Source organism: Pogona vitticeps, chromosome 3 (genome assembly GCF_051106095.1).
Source record: "Pogona vitticeps strain Pit_001003342236 chromosome 3, PviZW2.1, whole genome shotgun sequence".
In the NCBI taxonomy this organism is placed as follows: Eukaryota; Metazoa; Chordata; class Lepidosauria; order Squamata; family Agamidae; genus Pogona; species Pogona vitticeps.
The window spans coordinates 246,627,114-246,644,422 of NC_135785.1; the positions used below are offsets into that span (position 1 = coordinate 246,627,114).

General features: G+C 40.4%; 1 protein-coding gene across 5 annotated transcripts in view; it reads right to left on the reverse strand.

The window, feature by feature from the left end:
* GRIA4 (glutamate ionotropic receptor AMPA type subunit 4) overlaps positions 1-17,309 on the reverse strand; it is a 295,426-nt gene that overhangs the window by 33,797 nt on the left and 244,320 nt on the right. For all 5 annotated transcript variants that reach the window (XM_078390085.1, XM_020805165.3, XM_020805166.3 and 2 more), the window contains 2 exons: positions 16,471-16,669; positions 13,478-13,725 (listed from right to left, as the gene is read on the reverse strand). In XM_078390085.1, coding sequence (XP_078246211.1) covers positions 13,478-13,725; positions 16,471-16,669 — 447 coding nt within the window. The remainder of the gene's footprint in view (positions 1-13,477; positions 13,726-16,470; positions 16,670-17,309) is intronic.

Sequence of the window (17,309 nt, forward strand, 5' to 3'; positions counted from 1 at the left end):
AGAGCATGTGTCCTAAGCACACTCCTGTACTGCAGTGAGTCCTGGACCCTTCGTGCACGGCAGGAGAGGAAGCTGAACACCTTCCATATGCGTTGCCTCCGACGGATTTTTGGTATCACCTGGCAGGACAAAGTTCCAAACAGTGTAGTCCTAGAACGAGCTGGAATTTTGAGCATGAATACATTACTGAAGCAGCGACGTCTACGTTGGCTCGGGCACGTCATGAGAATGGCTGATGGTTGGATTCCAAAGGAATGTATGGAGAATTAGTGCAGGGAAAGCGCCCCAGAGGGAGACCACAGCTGCGATACAAGGACATCTGCAAGCGAGATCTGAAGGCCTTAGGAATAGACCTCAACAGATGGGAAAACCTGACATCTGAGCGTTCAGCCTGGAGGCAGGCAGTGCATCACGGCCTCTCCCAATTTGAAGAGACCCTTGTCCAGCAGGCCGAGGCAAAGAGGAAGTCACAAAACCAGCAAAAGCAGGGAGCCGGACAGGGGGCAGATTGGATTTGTCTTCAGTGTGGAAGGGACTGTCACTCTCGAATTGGCCTTCTCAGCCACACTAGACGCTGTTCCAAGTTCTCCATACAGAGCACATTACCATAGTCTTTCGAGACTGAAGGATGCCTATATAGCATATTTGTTCCTTCCTCCTTAAGTTTGTAGCAAAAACAGAATTTAGGCCTGGTTAAACTTTTTAATGAAGCTTCAGGACTCTGAATTATCCTGAGAAAGAAGAAAATGCTGTTGCTATTCTTGAAAACACAAATAGATGTATGGAATGAAAGCAAGCATTTCAAGAACTTAATACTGTTAATAATAATTGCGCCGGTTTGTACACATGGCGCCTGTGTAACTTCAAAGAAACCTCAGTGAAGGAGTGAGAACAGGCTATTACCTAAGTTGACCTTAGGTTTATCATAAAATATTTCTTCCCAGATATCTCCAAAATGTGCTGTTCCTACATGTATCAAAAGAAGAAGAAGAAGATTGCACAGTGTGCAGGAAGATTCTTTCCGGCTGTTTAGAAAAAGGGTGCAGGAACAGTTGAATCTGGATTTGACTTTGAGTGGTATGAACAGAACTTTGAGCAGAAAACCATGGAGCAGTGTCATGAGTACAATGACTCATTCCTTTCGTGCTCCTTGTATGTGTGGTCTCCTCAAAGTGAAAGGACACTAGAGTTGAAGAGAGACAGTTTGAACAAATTATGGAAACACTTACAAGAAAATGTCCCACCATCTTCTGGAGATGAGCAATTTCGTAATTCCTCATCAAGGTGTTGCCATGTTAGGTAAAAGGTAAAGGTTCCCCTTGACATTTAGCCCAGTTGTGTCGGACTCTAGGGCGCAGTGCTCATCCCTGCTTCCAAGCCATAGAGCCAGGATTTGTCCGTAGAGAGTTTCTGTGGTCACGTGGCCAGTGCGACTTTCCCACCAAGGTGGTACCTATTTATCTACTCGCATTTTACATGCTTTCAAACTGCTAAGTTAGCTGCCATGTTAAAACTGTGTAAATTAATGAGGCCAATTTGGTAACTATTCTTTATAGCCTTACTTCTGTCACCTGTAGGCTTCCTGATGTCCCTTTCATTTAAAAATATCCTGGCTTTCCTTTCCTAAGAATGGGGACTGAGTGTGGGATTCTGTTGCTTAGTGTAGTAAGTCACACTTGAGTAAGCCTACTGATTCACTGGGGATTTGGAGAGGCAAGCTCTTCCTATGTTCCATTCATTCAAATAGGCTTGTTCTAGCTGCAACTCACTTTAGGTTGCCACTAGAGTAGGCCAACTTAAAAATAGAACTCCTTATGAAGTTCACTCACCAAATTCCCACTGATTCAGTGGGTCTACACTAGTGCAATATACCACACTAAGCAACAGGATATCAGCCCTTGAGTTCTTGGGGAGAAAAGGCAGGATACAAATGTAATACATACATGCACACTCTGTTCATCTTTCTATCTTTCATCACTGCTTAAGATCTTCAGGCTACCTGTACTTTCCAATTTTCCTTTATTCCCCAGGCTGTGTCAGTTCCAGTGTGTAGCTAAAAAATGAAAACGGAAGGCTAGGATAAATGATTATCCATGATGTTTATTTCTTGAACTGTCTTGTCTGTTTTGCCATCGCTCCAGTACAGCTAGGTAGCCTACCCTATTCCATTTATTCGACCCACATATATAAACTGATGACACTGAATATTTGAACTGTTTGAAAGTGCTCCAGGGTCACTTAACTAATTGTATCTGGTTAATCTTCTGCAATGTAGTGCCATATCGGTGGGTCCTTGTGTACCAGGAAAAGAGCTGCAATTGCCAGAGATTTTCAACAGGGCAGTTATCATGAAAACAGTTTTTACATTTCATTCATTAATGCCCCTGCTGGTGTTCTTTACTGGCTTAATATTCTTGCCAGAAAGCTCTTGATTTTGCAAGTGGGGTGGTGGAGTTCAGTGTAACTATTATTTGAACAAGATTTTTTTTCAAGTATATCTCAGTTTGTCCCACAGAACCTTTTCTGCAGAAACCCAAGGGGCGAACAATATTTTATTTCAAGGCTTCACCAGCAATTGGTGATCCATTTGCTCAGTAGCTCAAATAAAGTCTTGTATTCCATAAAGTCTCAACCTTTCAGCATCAATGCCCACTTTGATTTTTGAGAAACTCTCAGGACTCCCGAAACCTCCCTCTATGTATCATTCCATCTCCTTTTAACAAAAATTAATCTGTAATTTAAAATAAACCCAAATACTTATTTAGACTTTTAAAAAGTCAAGAGAGTTTTTTTAAGAATCCTAAATTTTAGCAGCAATTATGTGCCACAAATATTTGTTTAAAGGGGTTTGTGTGTGTGTGTGTACACACACACACACACACACACACACACACACACACACACACACACACACACACACAAAATACATATATATTCTTTCTGAAAACCTCAGAGTCTTTTTTCCCTCCTCGAATTTCTTCACGCTTTTGCCATTTGGGAGCCATTACAGAGAAATTGTCAAATTGTAAACTTCAGATAGTCCATTGTTAGAAGCTAAAATCCATCTGTGTTTCAGATCTTCGTGAGTGAGCAATTAGACTTTCAAACAAAACTTATGTGTACATCCTGATGACAAATTACAAAACAAAGCAAACTCCTGGAGGTGTGAATACCTCATTTCTGTGACCGTCACACATGTTCAGAGCTTAACAAATTCTCTTTCCTAGCAACAGGTTATCTGTAACATATATTTAACCCTAAAGCTGCCTCATGTGATTGCTCTTATTCCATGACAACATGGAAGGATTCTACATATGGTGTTATGGATTATAATATCATACAGCTCACAATAACCATATGAATAGACCTATTGGAACAATGTATGGGAACAATTTTGAGGACAATAAAGCAGTAAATTGTCCCTAATGCATGCCAGAGGATACTTAGCGGCTGTTTGCATCTCAATGGAACAAACATTTTAGGAATTCAGGAAACTATGTCAAACCAGTGACCATCAAGTCAACATTGTCTCTGTCAGGGCAAACAGATTTCAGGCTTGGTGTGTGCATGTGTGGGCCCTGAGAATCGTGGTGGGAACACTTTGTTTACGATCGAGAAACGGAAAGATAGTTATGATTTAGCTTATGCTAAGTAACAGCTTTTATTTATTTCAGCTGCATAATTTTGACTTGGAGGAGTCATTTTTGTTGTCACTGTTGTTAATCTACTGCAGCAGTCTGACTGAAATGCAGCTATTTCCCTAAGCAAACTGTTATTCTTCAGGAGCATAAAATACCGTCAACTGTAACTGAATCAATCACACTAACTGCTACATAGCTTCTGGTATCAATTCAAGGTGCTGGTTTTGTAACCTTAAAATTTTAAAGTCTGAAATGGAACAAAATTCATCCAGTGGTCCCTGGTAGAGTAGATGCACTGAATCAATGTGACTTACGTTAAGTGTTGAGTTAACAAGTCCCACTCATGAATGAGTCTTCTCTAGTTGGGAAAAACCAGTGAATTTAGTCTTCCGGTTCCAACGTATCTTTCTGTATAGGTAAAGGTAAAGGTTCCCCTTGACAATTTTTGTCCAGTCGTGTTCGACTCTAGGGGGCGGTGCTCATCCCCATTTCCAAGCCATAGAGCCAGCGTTTGTCCGAAGACAATCTTCCGTGGTCACATGGCCAGTGCGACTTAGACACGGAACGCTGTTACCTTCCCACCGAGGTGGTCCCTATTTATCTACTTGCATTTGCATGCTTTCGAACCGCTAGGTTGGCGGGAGCTGGGACAAGCGACGGGCGCTCACTCCGTCGCGTGGATTCGATCTTACGACTGCTTGGTCTTCTGACCCTGCAGCACAGGCTTCTGCGGTTTAGCCCGCAGTGCCACCACGTCCCTGATATCTTTCTGTATACAGGCATGCATTATTATGTGACATGAATTTGAAGAACTATTTCCTGTTTATCCACATGCAAACAAATACTATATTATAAAAATCCTGTTGCTGCTAAATGTAACTTTCAAAATTAAGCCTTCCCCCCCCACCTTTCCAGACTGAAACATCTGCCAAATCCTATGTGGTTTCTGATGGAAAATGTATGAATCAACAACTAGTACACCTGAAAACCTTAGATGGATTTTCTTCAAGGAGGTAGCCATATTGATCTCTTGCAGCAAAAACAATAAGTTCTGTGACAGCTCTTGACAGCTCTGTTAGTCTTGAAGGCCTCATGGGACTCTTTGCTGTTAAGTAAAAGTGAATCATATTAATCAGTTATCTGTGTTATCTTGCAATAGGGTTAAATTAATTTTTATGTGCCAAAGTGTTCCAGCAATGTTTTTTCTTCTCTTTTTCTTTTATAAAATATTTATTTATTTAGTTTAAAATACATTTTTTTAATCTCACAGTGTTTTGATTTGAAGCTGGCTTTAAGTAGGGCAGAAAATAAGTAGCAAAAAAGAAAGGAAAGCTTCATCTCCAAATTTGGCTACAATTTAGGGCTATTGCTATGCCATTTAAAAGAAGGTATAGTTCCATTGGAGGAACTAAAGAACCTTGTAATGAGGGTGAAAGACGAGAGTGCAAAAAACGGTCTGAAACTCAACATCAAAAAAACTAAGATCATGGCCACTGGTCCCATCACCTCCTGGGAAATAGAAGGGGAAGATATGGAGGCAGTGACAGATTTTACTTTCTTGGGCTCCATGATCACTGCAGATGGAGACAGCAGTCCCGAAATTAAAAGACGCCTGCTTCTTGGGAGGAAAGCAATGACAAACCTTGACAGCATCTTAAAAAGCAGAGACATCACCTTGCCAACAAAAGTCCGAATAGTCAAAACTACGGTTTTTCCTGTAGTGTTGTATGGAAGTGAGAGCTGGACCATAAAGAAAGCTGACCGCCGAAGAATTGATGCCTTTGAATTGTGGTGCTGGAGGAGACTCTTGAGAGTTCCCTGGACTGCAAAGAGAACAAACCTATCAATTCTAAAGGAAATCAACCCCGAGTGCTCATTGGAAGGACAGATCCTGAAGCTGAGGCTCCAGTACTTTGGCCATCTCATGAGAAGAGAAGACTCCCTGGAAAAGACTTTGATGTTGGGAAAGTGTGAAGGCAAGAGGAGAAAGGGATGACAGAGGACGAGATGGTCAGACAGTGTCATTGAAGCAACCAACATGAATTTGACACAACTCCGGGAGGCGGTGGAAGATAGGAGGGCCTGGCGTGCTCTGGTCCATGGGGTCACGAAGAGTCGGACACGACTAAACGACTGAACACAATAAAGGTATAGGCTGCTCATGCATTTGTTATAATTTAAGGACCACACAATCTTTTCCTAATTATTTTTATTTTGGGACCCGGGGGGGTGTAGTTGAATTTCCAAATCATGAAAGACAATGCTTAGGAAGGTAGAAATACTTCTGGAAGCAAAAGAAGACAGTTTTTTACATTTCTATTGCTGGCAAGTGACCTTAAATGAATTCTCAAATAAATTCTTCCTCTCTTGCCCATAAATTGAAAAATTACACACCAAACTACTGCAACTAACAAACCAGATTGCCATTAGCTAAAGCAATGTTACCATTACAGCAAACCACTTTATATAGGGCTCCAAATAGACTACTGTCATGCAATGGTCAGAATGTAAATCTGGAAATGGAGAGATCCTGGTTCTAATTCCCTCGGTCTATTAAATTCGCCGGGTGACCCAGTGTTTTGAGGGCACGAGAAACAAATATGCAAAGTTGAGTTCATTGGTAGAAAGGTGAGATATAAATGTTACTAATAAGGCTGGATACTTCAGTGAGTTAGGTATCTGGCTGGAGAGAATCAGAGGTTGACTTCCTCTCGGAAGAGCCAGCTTGTGTGGTCTTAGGCAAGCTACACAGCCCCAGGACGCCTCCAGAAGAAGGAAATTGCAAACCACTTCAGAGTATTCTCTACTTAGGAAAGCCCGAAAAGAGTCCTTGTAAGTCAGAATTGGCTTGACAGCACATTATTATTAATAATAGGGCTAGAATCCTATTGCTTTTTGCTGTGCATTGAAGCAAATTATGAAAGTCACCATGGTTAATTGATGAGGTGCCAGTCATGCAGTCGGACATGCAATCAACATGCAATCAGCACCTCATCAATTAGCTTCTGTGACATCATCTCTATGCATGGTGAAAACCAACAGAGTTTTGGCCTAAATAAGCGAATAGATGTAGACGGAATACAATAATCTTCAAGTTCCTCAATTCGTTTGACATTGTGCAAGCCAGTGATTTAGAAGACACTAGTCATAACAATGAAGGTCTTCTCTGTAGATATTAACAACTTACTGTGATCTGCAAACAATACATATTCACATGTCATTTTTATATTAACAAGACTAGTTTCTCTGAAAATCTAGCTTTATTTCTGTGCCTTTATTTTAAACCATTGCTTTCATTTCACCAAAACTGCCATCCTCCCTATTTCTCATCAAGGGATTGTATTCCCCACACACAAATCTATTCTTGCTGACGATTAAGGCTGCAAATGGGAACCAGATTTATGTAACTCAATGGGAAAGTCAGGAACCAAAAATGAATGGTTGTATTTAATTAATCATAGTAATACAAATAAAGAATGTAAGTGTTATCACAAAGACATTATGGCTGAAAACATGCAACTTAATTATCCATTCAGTCACTTCTAGCTGGCAATTAATGAGTCCCGGTTGGGATTCTCCAGCACATGCTGAGCTAGCAGGCAGAAACCCCTGAGAATCTCAAAAGTGATTCATTCATTGCCTGCTAGAAATCACCAAATGTTACAGTGTAAGGCAAAAACAAAACAAAAATTTAAAAAAAAGACAAAGCATTGTGGCACTTTAAATACTAACTGCTATGTTTTAATGTGAGCTTTCAGGAACGAGTCTCCTTTTTTTTTGCCTTCTATACGCATAATTAAGCAACAGGATTTCAGCCAATACATCATTCATCTGTCAAGATAGTATAGGACCCTGATCACTGTCACAGATTAATATTATGGACATTGCTGAAATGGTTAACTTCATAGAAGATGCCGAGCAACAAATAATGTGTTTAGAAAAATATTTTTTAAAAGTCTGCCTCCCTCTGGATAATGTATAAAGTCAAGATTATTTGGAGGGAGTGGGCTGAAGAGATTATCAATACAGCTATCCCAGAACTAAAGATAATACGATGCAACAAACAATGCTAGCAATTGTTACCAATGCTTTGTAAAAAAATCCTCCCAAACACCCAACCTTAGAAAAGTAGCTTTAAAAAAACCTGCTACATAAGTGTTGTACTCTGAAGGACTTCAAATTTTGAATGAATTTCTGCAGATTATTTATCTTGATGATGATGATGATGATGATGATGATGATGATGATGATGATGATGATGATGATGATGATGATGATGATAATAATAATAATAATAATAATAATAATAATAATAATAATAATAATAATAAAAAACCCAACATTCATGTCAACATTTCCAGGTGTTAACAGAATTATCTTAGCTATAAACTACTAAATAAAAAATGAAATTTATGATGAGATCTCCCTTGGCTTGCCTTCCTTCCTTCCTTCCTTCCTTCCTTCCTTCCTTTATTTAACTTATATGCCACCCACACTACCCAAAGGTCTCTTTCTTGTGTTTATACCAAATTTTGGCAAGGCCTACCAAAACCATAAGAGATGCTAGATGTAAGTCATAATGTGTGAGCACAGCTAGATTGGCTTTGGAAATAAGATAATCTATTTCTCAAGAAATCAGGAAGTAGGTCAGACTTATTTCCAAGCTAATTCAAATTCAAAAATAAGACATCCAAACCCATGGATCCCCACAAGCCCTCCCTCCCTTCTACACCCAGCTCATCTTTTCTTCATCCATCTTCTGGTTGCCCAAATTCATTTTTCCTTGCTTTCCATCCCACGGAATATCTTGATAGGGCAATAGGTGCTCACATGTAGCAGCAGCAAGGCTCAGCAAGTAAGAAAGAGAGGGAGGTGTTCCACCCCACCAGTGACAGAAGCATCTGAGTCAAACAGTAGGTATGCAGTTTCAAAAGAATCTTAACCCAAATTAAGCTAACTTGGCCAGATTTAAAAAGCCAGGTTGCCTTACCATCAGTCAGATACACTGGGCTTCCCCCCCCAAAACCATCAAATCAGGGTCTGAACTGAATCTTGGATTGTGTGTACCCCCAAGAAGCATGGAAAGAGTCCTGTCTCCTCTGCTCTTCGGCTGTTTGGCATGCTGCTATGCAGAACAGTGGGCCGCATGTAGCCCCTTGGGAACCCATTTTGCCCAGTACTTTGTGGCTTTGCAGGAGGCATTAAGAAAAGCAGATGTTTCAGGAGCTACATATGGCCAAGCATGTGGCCAAGCCAACTTTGAGGGAGATGAAAAATCTTCCATGCTTTCCCTCTTCACCTCCGGTTATCTTGTTGGTGACAGAATGCTAACCTGGTAAATAATGGTAGAGACAAGAATTCTGGAGATTAGTGTGTAAAAGTGGTCTGGAAGTGGAAATAGAAGCAGGACTCGGCATGTAAAACAAAGATTTCAGCATCATTAGATATAAGAAAGATATGGGCAAAGTGCAGATGAGGGGAAGAGAGAAACTAGCAGAATGTGGAAGTGTCCATACATGGGCACTGAACAGATCCAGAAAGTTATATATATTTGTTGGGTCAGGTCCATGATAGATAAAGATGTTTCCTGAACACAAAAACTGTCCTTGTAGTTAATGTTGTTTATACAGCGGTGCCTCGCTTAACGATTGCCCTTCATTATGACGAAACCGCTTGACGATGATGTTTTTGTGATCGCTTTTGCGATCGCAAAACGATGATCTAAATGGGCTTGTTTTGCTTTGCGATGATCGGTTCCCTGCTTCGGGAACCGATTCTTCGCAAAACGATGATTTTCTAACAGCTGATCAGCGGTTTCATAATGGCCGCCGGGTAATTAAAATGGCTCCCCGCTGTTTAGAGATGGATTCCTCGCAAGACAGCCACCAAAAATGGCCTCCCTATGGAGGATCTTCACTGGACAGTGAGTTTCCAGCCCTTTGGAACACACTGAAGGGGTTTCAATGCATTTCAATGGGCTTTTTAATTTCGCTTTACGACATTTTCATTCTACAGTGATTTCGCTGGAACGAATTAACGTTGTAATGCGAGGCAGCACTGTATACTAATAGAGATGGGCATGAACCATGGTTCAGCAGTTCGGCCTGGTTCAGCGTGGCAGCCACACAGGTGTTTTGCCGGAGCTGCACACTTTCCTCCCTCACCTTCTCCATGCGATTAGCCCTTCCCTGGCAGCAGCATGTGTCCCTCCTCTGCCTTCTCCACTTAATTGTCCACTCACTAGCAGCACACGAGCTTCCCTGCCCCTACCTCCTCATTTCTGTGGGCAGTCACTAGTGAAGTAGGGAAGCGTGCTGCTCTGTGGGTGCCACGCCGAACCAGGCCGAACCACGCTTCGTGCCCATCTCTATATATTATGCATTCCTGTTGATATTCAAAAAGGACGTTGACTCAATTCAAAAAAGGATGTTGACAACCTGAAACATGTCCAGAGGAGGGCAACTAAAATGGTTAAAGGTCTGGAAGCCATGTCCTACAAGAGTGGCTTAGGGAGTTGGGAATGTTTAGCCTTACAAAAAGAAGGTTGAGAGAGGACATGATAGCCATGTTTAAATATTTGAAAGGACGTCATGTTGAAGAGGGGACAAGTTTGTTTTCCAGGGTTCCAGGGACTAGGACACGGAGCAATAGTTCCAAACTACAGGAAAAGAGATTCCATCTGAATATAGTGGTGCCTTGCTTAACAACGTTAATTCATTCCAGAGAAATCGATGTAGAGCGAAAACGTCGTAAAGCGAAAATAAAAAACCCATTGAAACGCATTAAAACCCAGTTAATGCGTTCGAAAGGGCTAAAAACTCACCGTCCAGCGAAGATCCTCCACATGGCAGCTATTTTTGGTGCCTGTATAGCGAGGAATCTGTCTCTAAGCAGGGAGCCATTTTGAGCACCTGGTGGCCATTTTGAAAACCCGACAATCAGCTGTTTTGATCGTCGTAATGCGAACAATCAGTTCCCGAAGCAGGGAACCGATCTTCGCAAAGCGAAAAAAACATTTAAAACATCGTGAAGCGGATTTGTCGTAATGCAGGGTAATCGATAAGCGGGGCATGACTGTATTAGGAAGAACTTCCCAATGGTCAGAGCCATCTGGCAGTGTTATAGGCTGCCTTGAAGGGTGGTGGAGTCTCCTTCTTTGGAGGTTTTTAAACAGAGGCTGGGTGGCCATCTGTTGGGAGTACTTTGATGGATGTTCCTGCATGGCAGGAGTTTGGACTGGATGGCCTCAGTGGTCTCTTCCAACTCTAGGACTCTATATACAGCTTGTATTCTGAGTAACTTCACTTAGAAGTATAAAAAGGAACCACTGCTTAATTTTGGGGAATAAACTCTTTACACATCTACTGTGTGTGCTTTGATGACTCATGTTTTTGAAAGGAATGATGTCTTATAGTTTTGTTCTTAAGATTCATTGTGTTCTGTTTGGTGACCCCTAGCCAGCGAAGTTGGGCAACTCTTCCATGACAATTTCGCCTCCAGATGTTGCTGAAGTGGAACTACCAGCATTTTCCAACATTGATTATAACATGTAAGCCAGATGGTAGTTGCAGTCCAACAACATCTGGAGGGCTACACTTTGTTTATTCATATGGAAGAAATTACCATGATTTTGTCAAAAGGATCTCATCATCATGAGCAAAGGAATAAATATAAATGCATACTTAACAAAGAATCAATGAAATAAACAAGCCTTCGAGAATACATTAAATAGAGAACCTCTTTCGGTTTGCCTGTCCCAGCAGAGTGAAGGTATGCGCCAATCTGGATTTCAGATTTTACTTCTATAGGAGGGTATTTTTTTCCAATTAAAAACACCCTTCTATTGTAAGCAATGAAAGGGAAAAACAGGTAAATATGCTCTGAGATGCACGTAAATATCCTTTAGTCTGGAGCTGTGACTACAGGCTGTGAATCCAATGGATCCAGGTCTTCTTCCTGTACCCCTTTTTGCTCCTTCTCACTGATCAACATTCTCTTCTCTGAAGGAAACTACCACAGAAATTTAGTAGATGTAACCACCACTAAGTTTCTGTGGTAATTTCCTAGTGACTAGAAAAGTAACCTGAAGTCACATCATCACCTCTGTATTCCGAGCTTTGTCAGCAATTTTGAACAGGAGGATTCCCATCAATCCTATGGTTCCTGCAACTGCAGCCTAACAAAATGGTTGGGCCTCTTTAACTGACCAGTGAGAGGTAATCAAAACTAGCATTTCCCTGATAAATGTAACACTGCGTATTACCTTAAAGCACAAGTCCACAAATCCTCCATATTTCATTCCTGTGACTTCCAATCTTAAAATTAGAACAGAGAGCTGGTGCAGTTGCATGCATAATTTCCCAGAATTACTGGAACTCCTTGATTAGCAATATGGCCCTCAGGGACTTGTGATATTCACCTGCAATTTGATGTGATCACTATACCCCCTGAGTTCTTCTCCAACTTGGATTTTTCTTATGGTGTGGCATCCTGTCTTCCAGTCTTCCCACCTTCTCACATGGCAGCGGCAGTGGCTACAGAAAAAATATGCACTCTCCTTCCCCTTTCCCTCCTTTGCATCTATAACACCACCAGAACATGTTAAAGGCGCCATGTGTCCTACAACATATAATTATGCCAGGGAGTCAGTGAGTGATGAACTTCAAGAAACGTGCTTCTGCAAGAGTGTTACTGACTCCAGGAAGAGTGGGGAGATAAAAGTGACCTTCTTTCTCTAGCACCATTAAGAAGTAACAGGTAAAGAAGAAGGAGGATGAAGAATTACCTGTGAGCAGCAATGGATAAAGCAGAACTGGTTTCAGAAATGTGCTACCTGCTTTAGGTAGATATTACTGAGGCATGCAAAAAGAACCATGGATCAGCAATAGTACCATGCTTAAGGTAACATGTAATTCATCTCTCAGGTGTGGCCTTAGTATGTTGTGGACAGATCATTACATCTCCACCCCCTCCAACAGTTCCACATTATGTGAAACAAGGTATTTCACATAATGTCACACAAAGCTGTTGCTATTTTAATTGTTAGAAAGAATTTAGAAGGCATTTTGCCACATTATCACAGTTTGGATGACAAATCTAGGAAATATATGATGTTCTGTCTCCAGATCAAGAATGTAAAAATGGTAAGGAGCATAATCTTAAGCATGTTTAGTCTTATATTATTCAGTGGGACTTACTCCCAGGTAAGTATATACTACTCCAAACAAATAGGTAATACTTACTTGCAAGTAAGTAACACTGAACTTCCTGGAATTTACTTCTGAGTAAAAATGTATAGGACTGCACGGTGTAACTCTTAAACTCACCTTGATATAATTTTATACAGTAATTTTGCAAATGCTAATGCACAAACGGGTTGCTTCGAAATAATCAGCAATAAGGCTGGAAATTAAAATTGTACTTATAAGTAAGAAGAGATGTGTTTTGCTTCCATAATGCTATCCTTTAGAAAGAAATGTGGCATAAAGCAGTTTCTCATCTAATTTTCAGCAACCCCAAAATATCCTAGATTAATTTACTGATGTTAGGGAATTCAATAAAAAGCTGACATATTTCTGTGTTGAGAAAACCAGAAGCAGTGTTGAACCAGTCTGATTTTTATATGGCCTTGACAGATATAATTAACTTATAACTACTAAATGGAATTTGCTTTCCGCAATGGTTTACCTCCTTGTCGATCAAACGTATGAAATGGAAAAAGGAAAAAAATAACATACCATATCCACAGAACAACACAAAAAGTACTAGATCAGGGGCATCAGGGAAGGTGGAATACTATAACAACACATGTTATATTGTTATACTATTCCACCCACCTTAATGAAGAACCCTTTGGTGTGGCTACGCCATAGCCTTTCGAATCCAGATTTCCTCCCACTTTCATGGTGTCACATGGCTTCCGCTGCTCAATGTATTCATTCATGGTGGACTCCAGGAGGAAGGCGAACTTGCCCTTGGATTTGCGAACACGGGCAACTCCCTCAGCCGTAGTCCTAGCAAACACGGATGGGTCTGTTGTGCTCATGTATGCCCACATCTTTTCATACACTGCTATTTTAGATCTCTGAAGGAAATTAAAAGGAGATTAGATACAACAAAAGGATGGCATTACCACAAACAACACACTGCAATATGATACATATCAGGAGCCAGGTTTATCGATTTCTTCCCGTAAGGGAAGCAGAGGTCAGAATACCTAGTCGATAGCATTAGAAACTCTCTTAGGAAGACGTTGCCATCCTGATGCAGTTTACCCTCCACATCTTTGCTTACTTAACTATTTCATCTGCAGTCCTGTCACAGTTATTTCGAGACAGAACCCACCACAAACGGAATAAATCAGTGTGAAAAACAACACAATATAGAAGCCAAAGTTAATGGAAGAGTGTAAGGATGGCCAAGTGTGGCTTTTGGGATATGATGATTCAACTTAGAAAAATAAAAATAAAATTTTTGTTATCTCTGTGTTTGGCTGGCAGCACTCGGGATTCTGGCTCCTTTAGGGATCATTCCGAGGAAAGTCACGTAGAATATGCCCAGTGTACACAGATATCCCAATTATCTAGGTCAAAATGAAAAGCCTAAGTCTTTTGGACTTGTTCAAATGTTTGTAATTATGATGTGTGGTGGGCATCAGCTGGAATAGAGTCCAAAAACTGGGGGCCACCACTGAGGATGCACAGTTGAGGTGCATGCACAAGCAGGGACTCCCATGATAATCTCAGAGTGTCATTTAAAAGCCAGTGTTTGTCAGCCCTGCCTGCATGGTTAGATCAATTGTAAAGTCCGGGAACTCACTGAAAATCAGTATGTTTGAACAAGTCAGATGAAACCTTGAAATGCTTATTTGACGGAGATGCCCTGAAGAAGTTTGCAAGAGATCTCTCTGCACATTCGCTTGTTAACGAAATATGTATTTCTGACAACAATAGTGAATACAAACAAAACCAAAAAGACTATCTGCAGAACAAAAAGTTGTGCCCCCATCTATTGAGATAGTTATATGCATATTTGTGTGTTTCCGTGCACATGTAAAAAAAATGATATTCTATTACATTGTCTCAGGTATGACTTGTAATCAACTTTTCCATCTGACCACCAGTTGACAATGGATTCCACTTTGTTAGAGAAAAGCATCCAACAAATAAATTCATTGTGATAATAGGTTTTGAAAAAATTCACTAAACAGGCATATGTAGCTGGAATAAGAGATAGGAGACAGAGATATTTTACTTAGACCATTCAACGAGATTGAATGGAAAATCCTGAAAATTTTGTGTAGGTCATGGGATGACCACACAGCTTGCTCTAATGTATTGTTGTTATGCCCTTAATATGTTTGTCTGACAGATACTGAATCACTAGATTATATTCAGCCCCCCTTAAGTCCTGAGATCTAGCGGGAATGATTTTCTGCATTCCTCTTGAAGTATAACAGGGCTAAGAGAGAAATGTATTTACCATGGAATCTCTCTTACGGATGTGCTATAAAAACCCACTTAGTGTTTGTTGTGGTTAGAGTAAATCCACTGATTAACTAGTCTCACATATTTTCATGGGTATACTCTAAGCATGGCCAAATCTGGATCCAACTCATTGCTCTTGAACAATTTCAGTTCACTGTGTTCTATTCATATTTGAGAGAGAGTCAAGGGTAGAGTTTACAACATGAACAATCTAGCTAAAAGCTAGATTGACATAAATGAGAGAAATTCTCAGTGCAATGCCTGTTCAAATGTTAAATTTAGTGAGGTTTACTCCCATGTAAGAAGATGTAGATTGCATGCTTGAACAGTTGTTAGTATCTCTAAGCTGGACATGTGCACAGGTGCGTGTGACTCTCTTCCTCCTCCACACAGCAACGGTGTTTAATTTCTTTGGTTCCAGTCACAACAGAACCCGGCATGCAGGTGGAGGGGGGTGGAGTCGTGCCACACACAGGGGTGAAGTCGTGTGCACAAGAAGCAGAGCAATCAAGCAGGGCTGAAAATTAGAGGGCGCATTGCTTGTGTAACAATCCTACTGAAATCAAGGGCCGTTAGGAGTGCTGAAATTTCCCTGCATTACAATCCTGCATTCTGAGACTTTCTATGTAATGACAATGCAAAACGTAGCCCAAGATTAGAGTGGTTGTAATGACCAGATAGGCGGGGTATAAAATAAATAAATAAATAAATATTAATACTTTTAAGTATACATGGGCTACAAGTAAGCACGTGCCCCCATTTGCTGCCAAGCAAGAAGGAGTTAACCTTTTTTTAACATCTCTAAAACACACTAAACAAATTTAAAGCAATATGGATAGAAAGGATTCCCAACTCAATAGTTGGGTAAAGCTCCTAGAATAATATCCCTTATAGCTTTGTATTAATAAAGCAGCCCTTTTATTTAATCTAGCTCTTGAACATAAAACTATAATATATTTTTTCACCAAAAACAACTAGCAGCAGAATCTGTAAGTAGAAGCCAACCGTAAAGACCTCTTACTTGAAGTCTGCCAATGTTCTCTTTTTGTCTCAGTGCTTTAGCTTGTGATGAAGCAGTAAAGCAATGCTATTTTAATTACCTCTGATTTGAACAGTCCCTTAGGGCAGTTCCTAGCCTGGGATGTCAGGATCAATATATCTGCCACAAATTAAAATAATTGCAAATGCCCCAAAGTGCTACTGGAGTTAAAAAGTGTAACATCCATATTGCAAGAGCTACAGATGGCGAACCTGATTATCTGTAATGCATCGTTATTTTCGTGTTCTGAACTGTTTCTGTGGAGGATGGGAAGAACTGGGTCCTAAGAGGCATGCCAACTTACTCTGAAGAATTCTTTCGTTGACCCAGAGTCCAGTGTTCCGTACGCAATTTCAGTTTGTTTGGCAAGGTCTTCCGCACTTTCTATGGGTGAGACCATTCGCTCAACAGTCAAGAAAGCAGCAAGGTTAGCAGTGTATGATGAAATAATGATGAGTGTGAAGAACCACCACACACCTCCAACTATGCGACCTGAGAGGGATCTAAACATGAACAAGATAATACAGATTTTTCCTGTCTCTTGTGTCAGTGAATAACCGCCCAGAGTAGACCTTTGGTCTAGATGGGCGGGATAGAAATCCAATAAATAAATAATTGATAAATAAATAAATAAATAAATAAATAAATAAATAAATAAAAGTAGAGACAACAAGAGACACTGTTATTACAAGGAAAGTATTAATATTTTGTTATGAACACATCTGTGTATACCTTTGGAATAATCTAGTGTTTTAAACAATAAAATACTGTAGATACTGAAATACACAAAAACCCAGACCAAAGATGCCTGAAATACTCTTAAGTAAATCATCACTTTCTAGATGCATCTAGTTTCCATTATGGAACTGGAGATATCAGAGATACCAAATCTGAAAACAGCCCCTTCTAGACTTGCTTTCTTCACCAAGTTATCTGTACCACAACTCAAAGTCAGACCATGTCAAGCCATGCATGCTCCCTTCCGTCCACAGCCACACAAAGCACTGAAATGCACTGAAAGCTCTACGTAAGAATATTTTCATAGCAAGTATCTAACCCGCGGCTCTGCATAAATCTTCATTTGTCATGACACAGCAACAACAACTGGCACCTATTTTTCAGTCAAATCCCCTATAGAGAGAG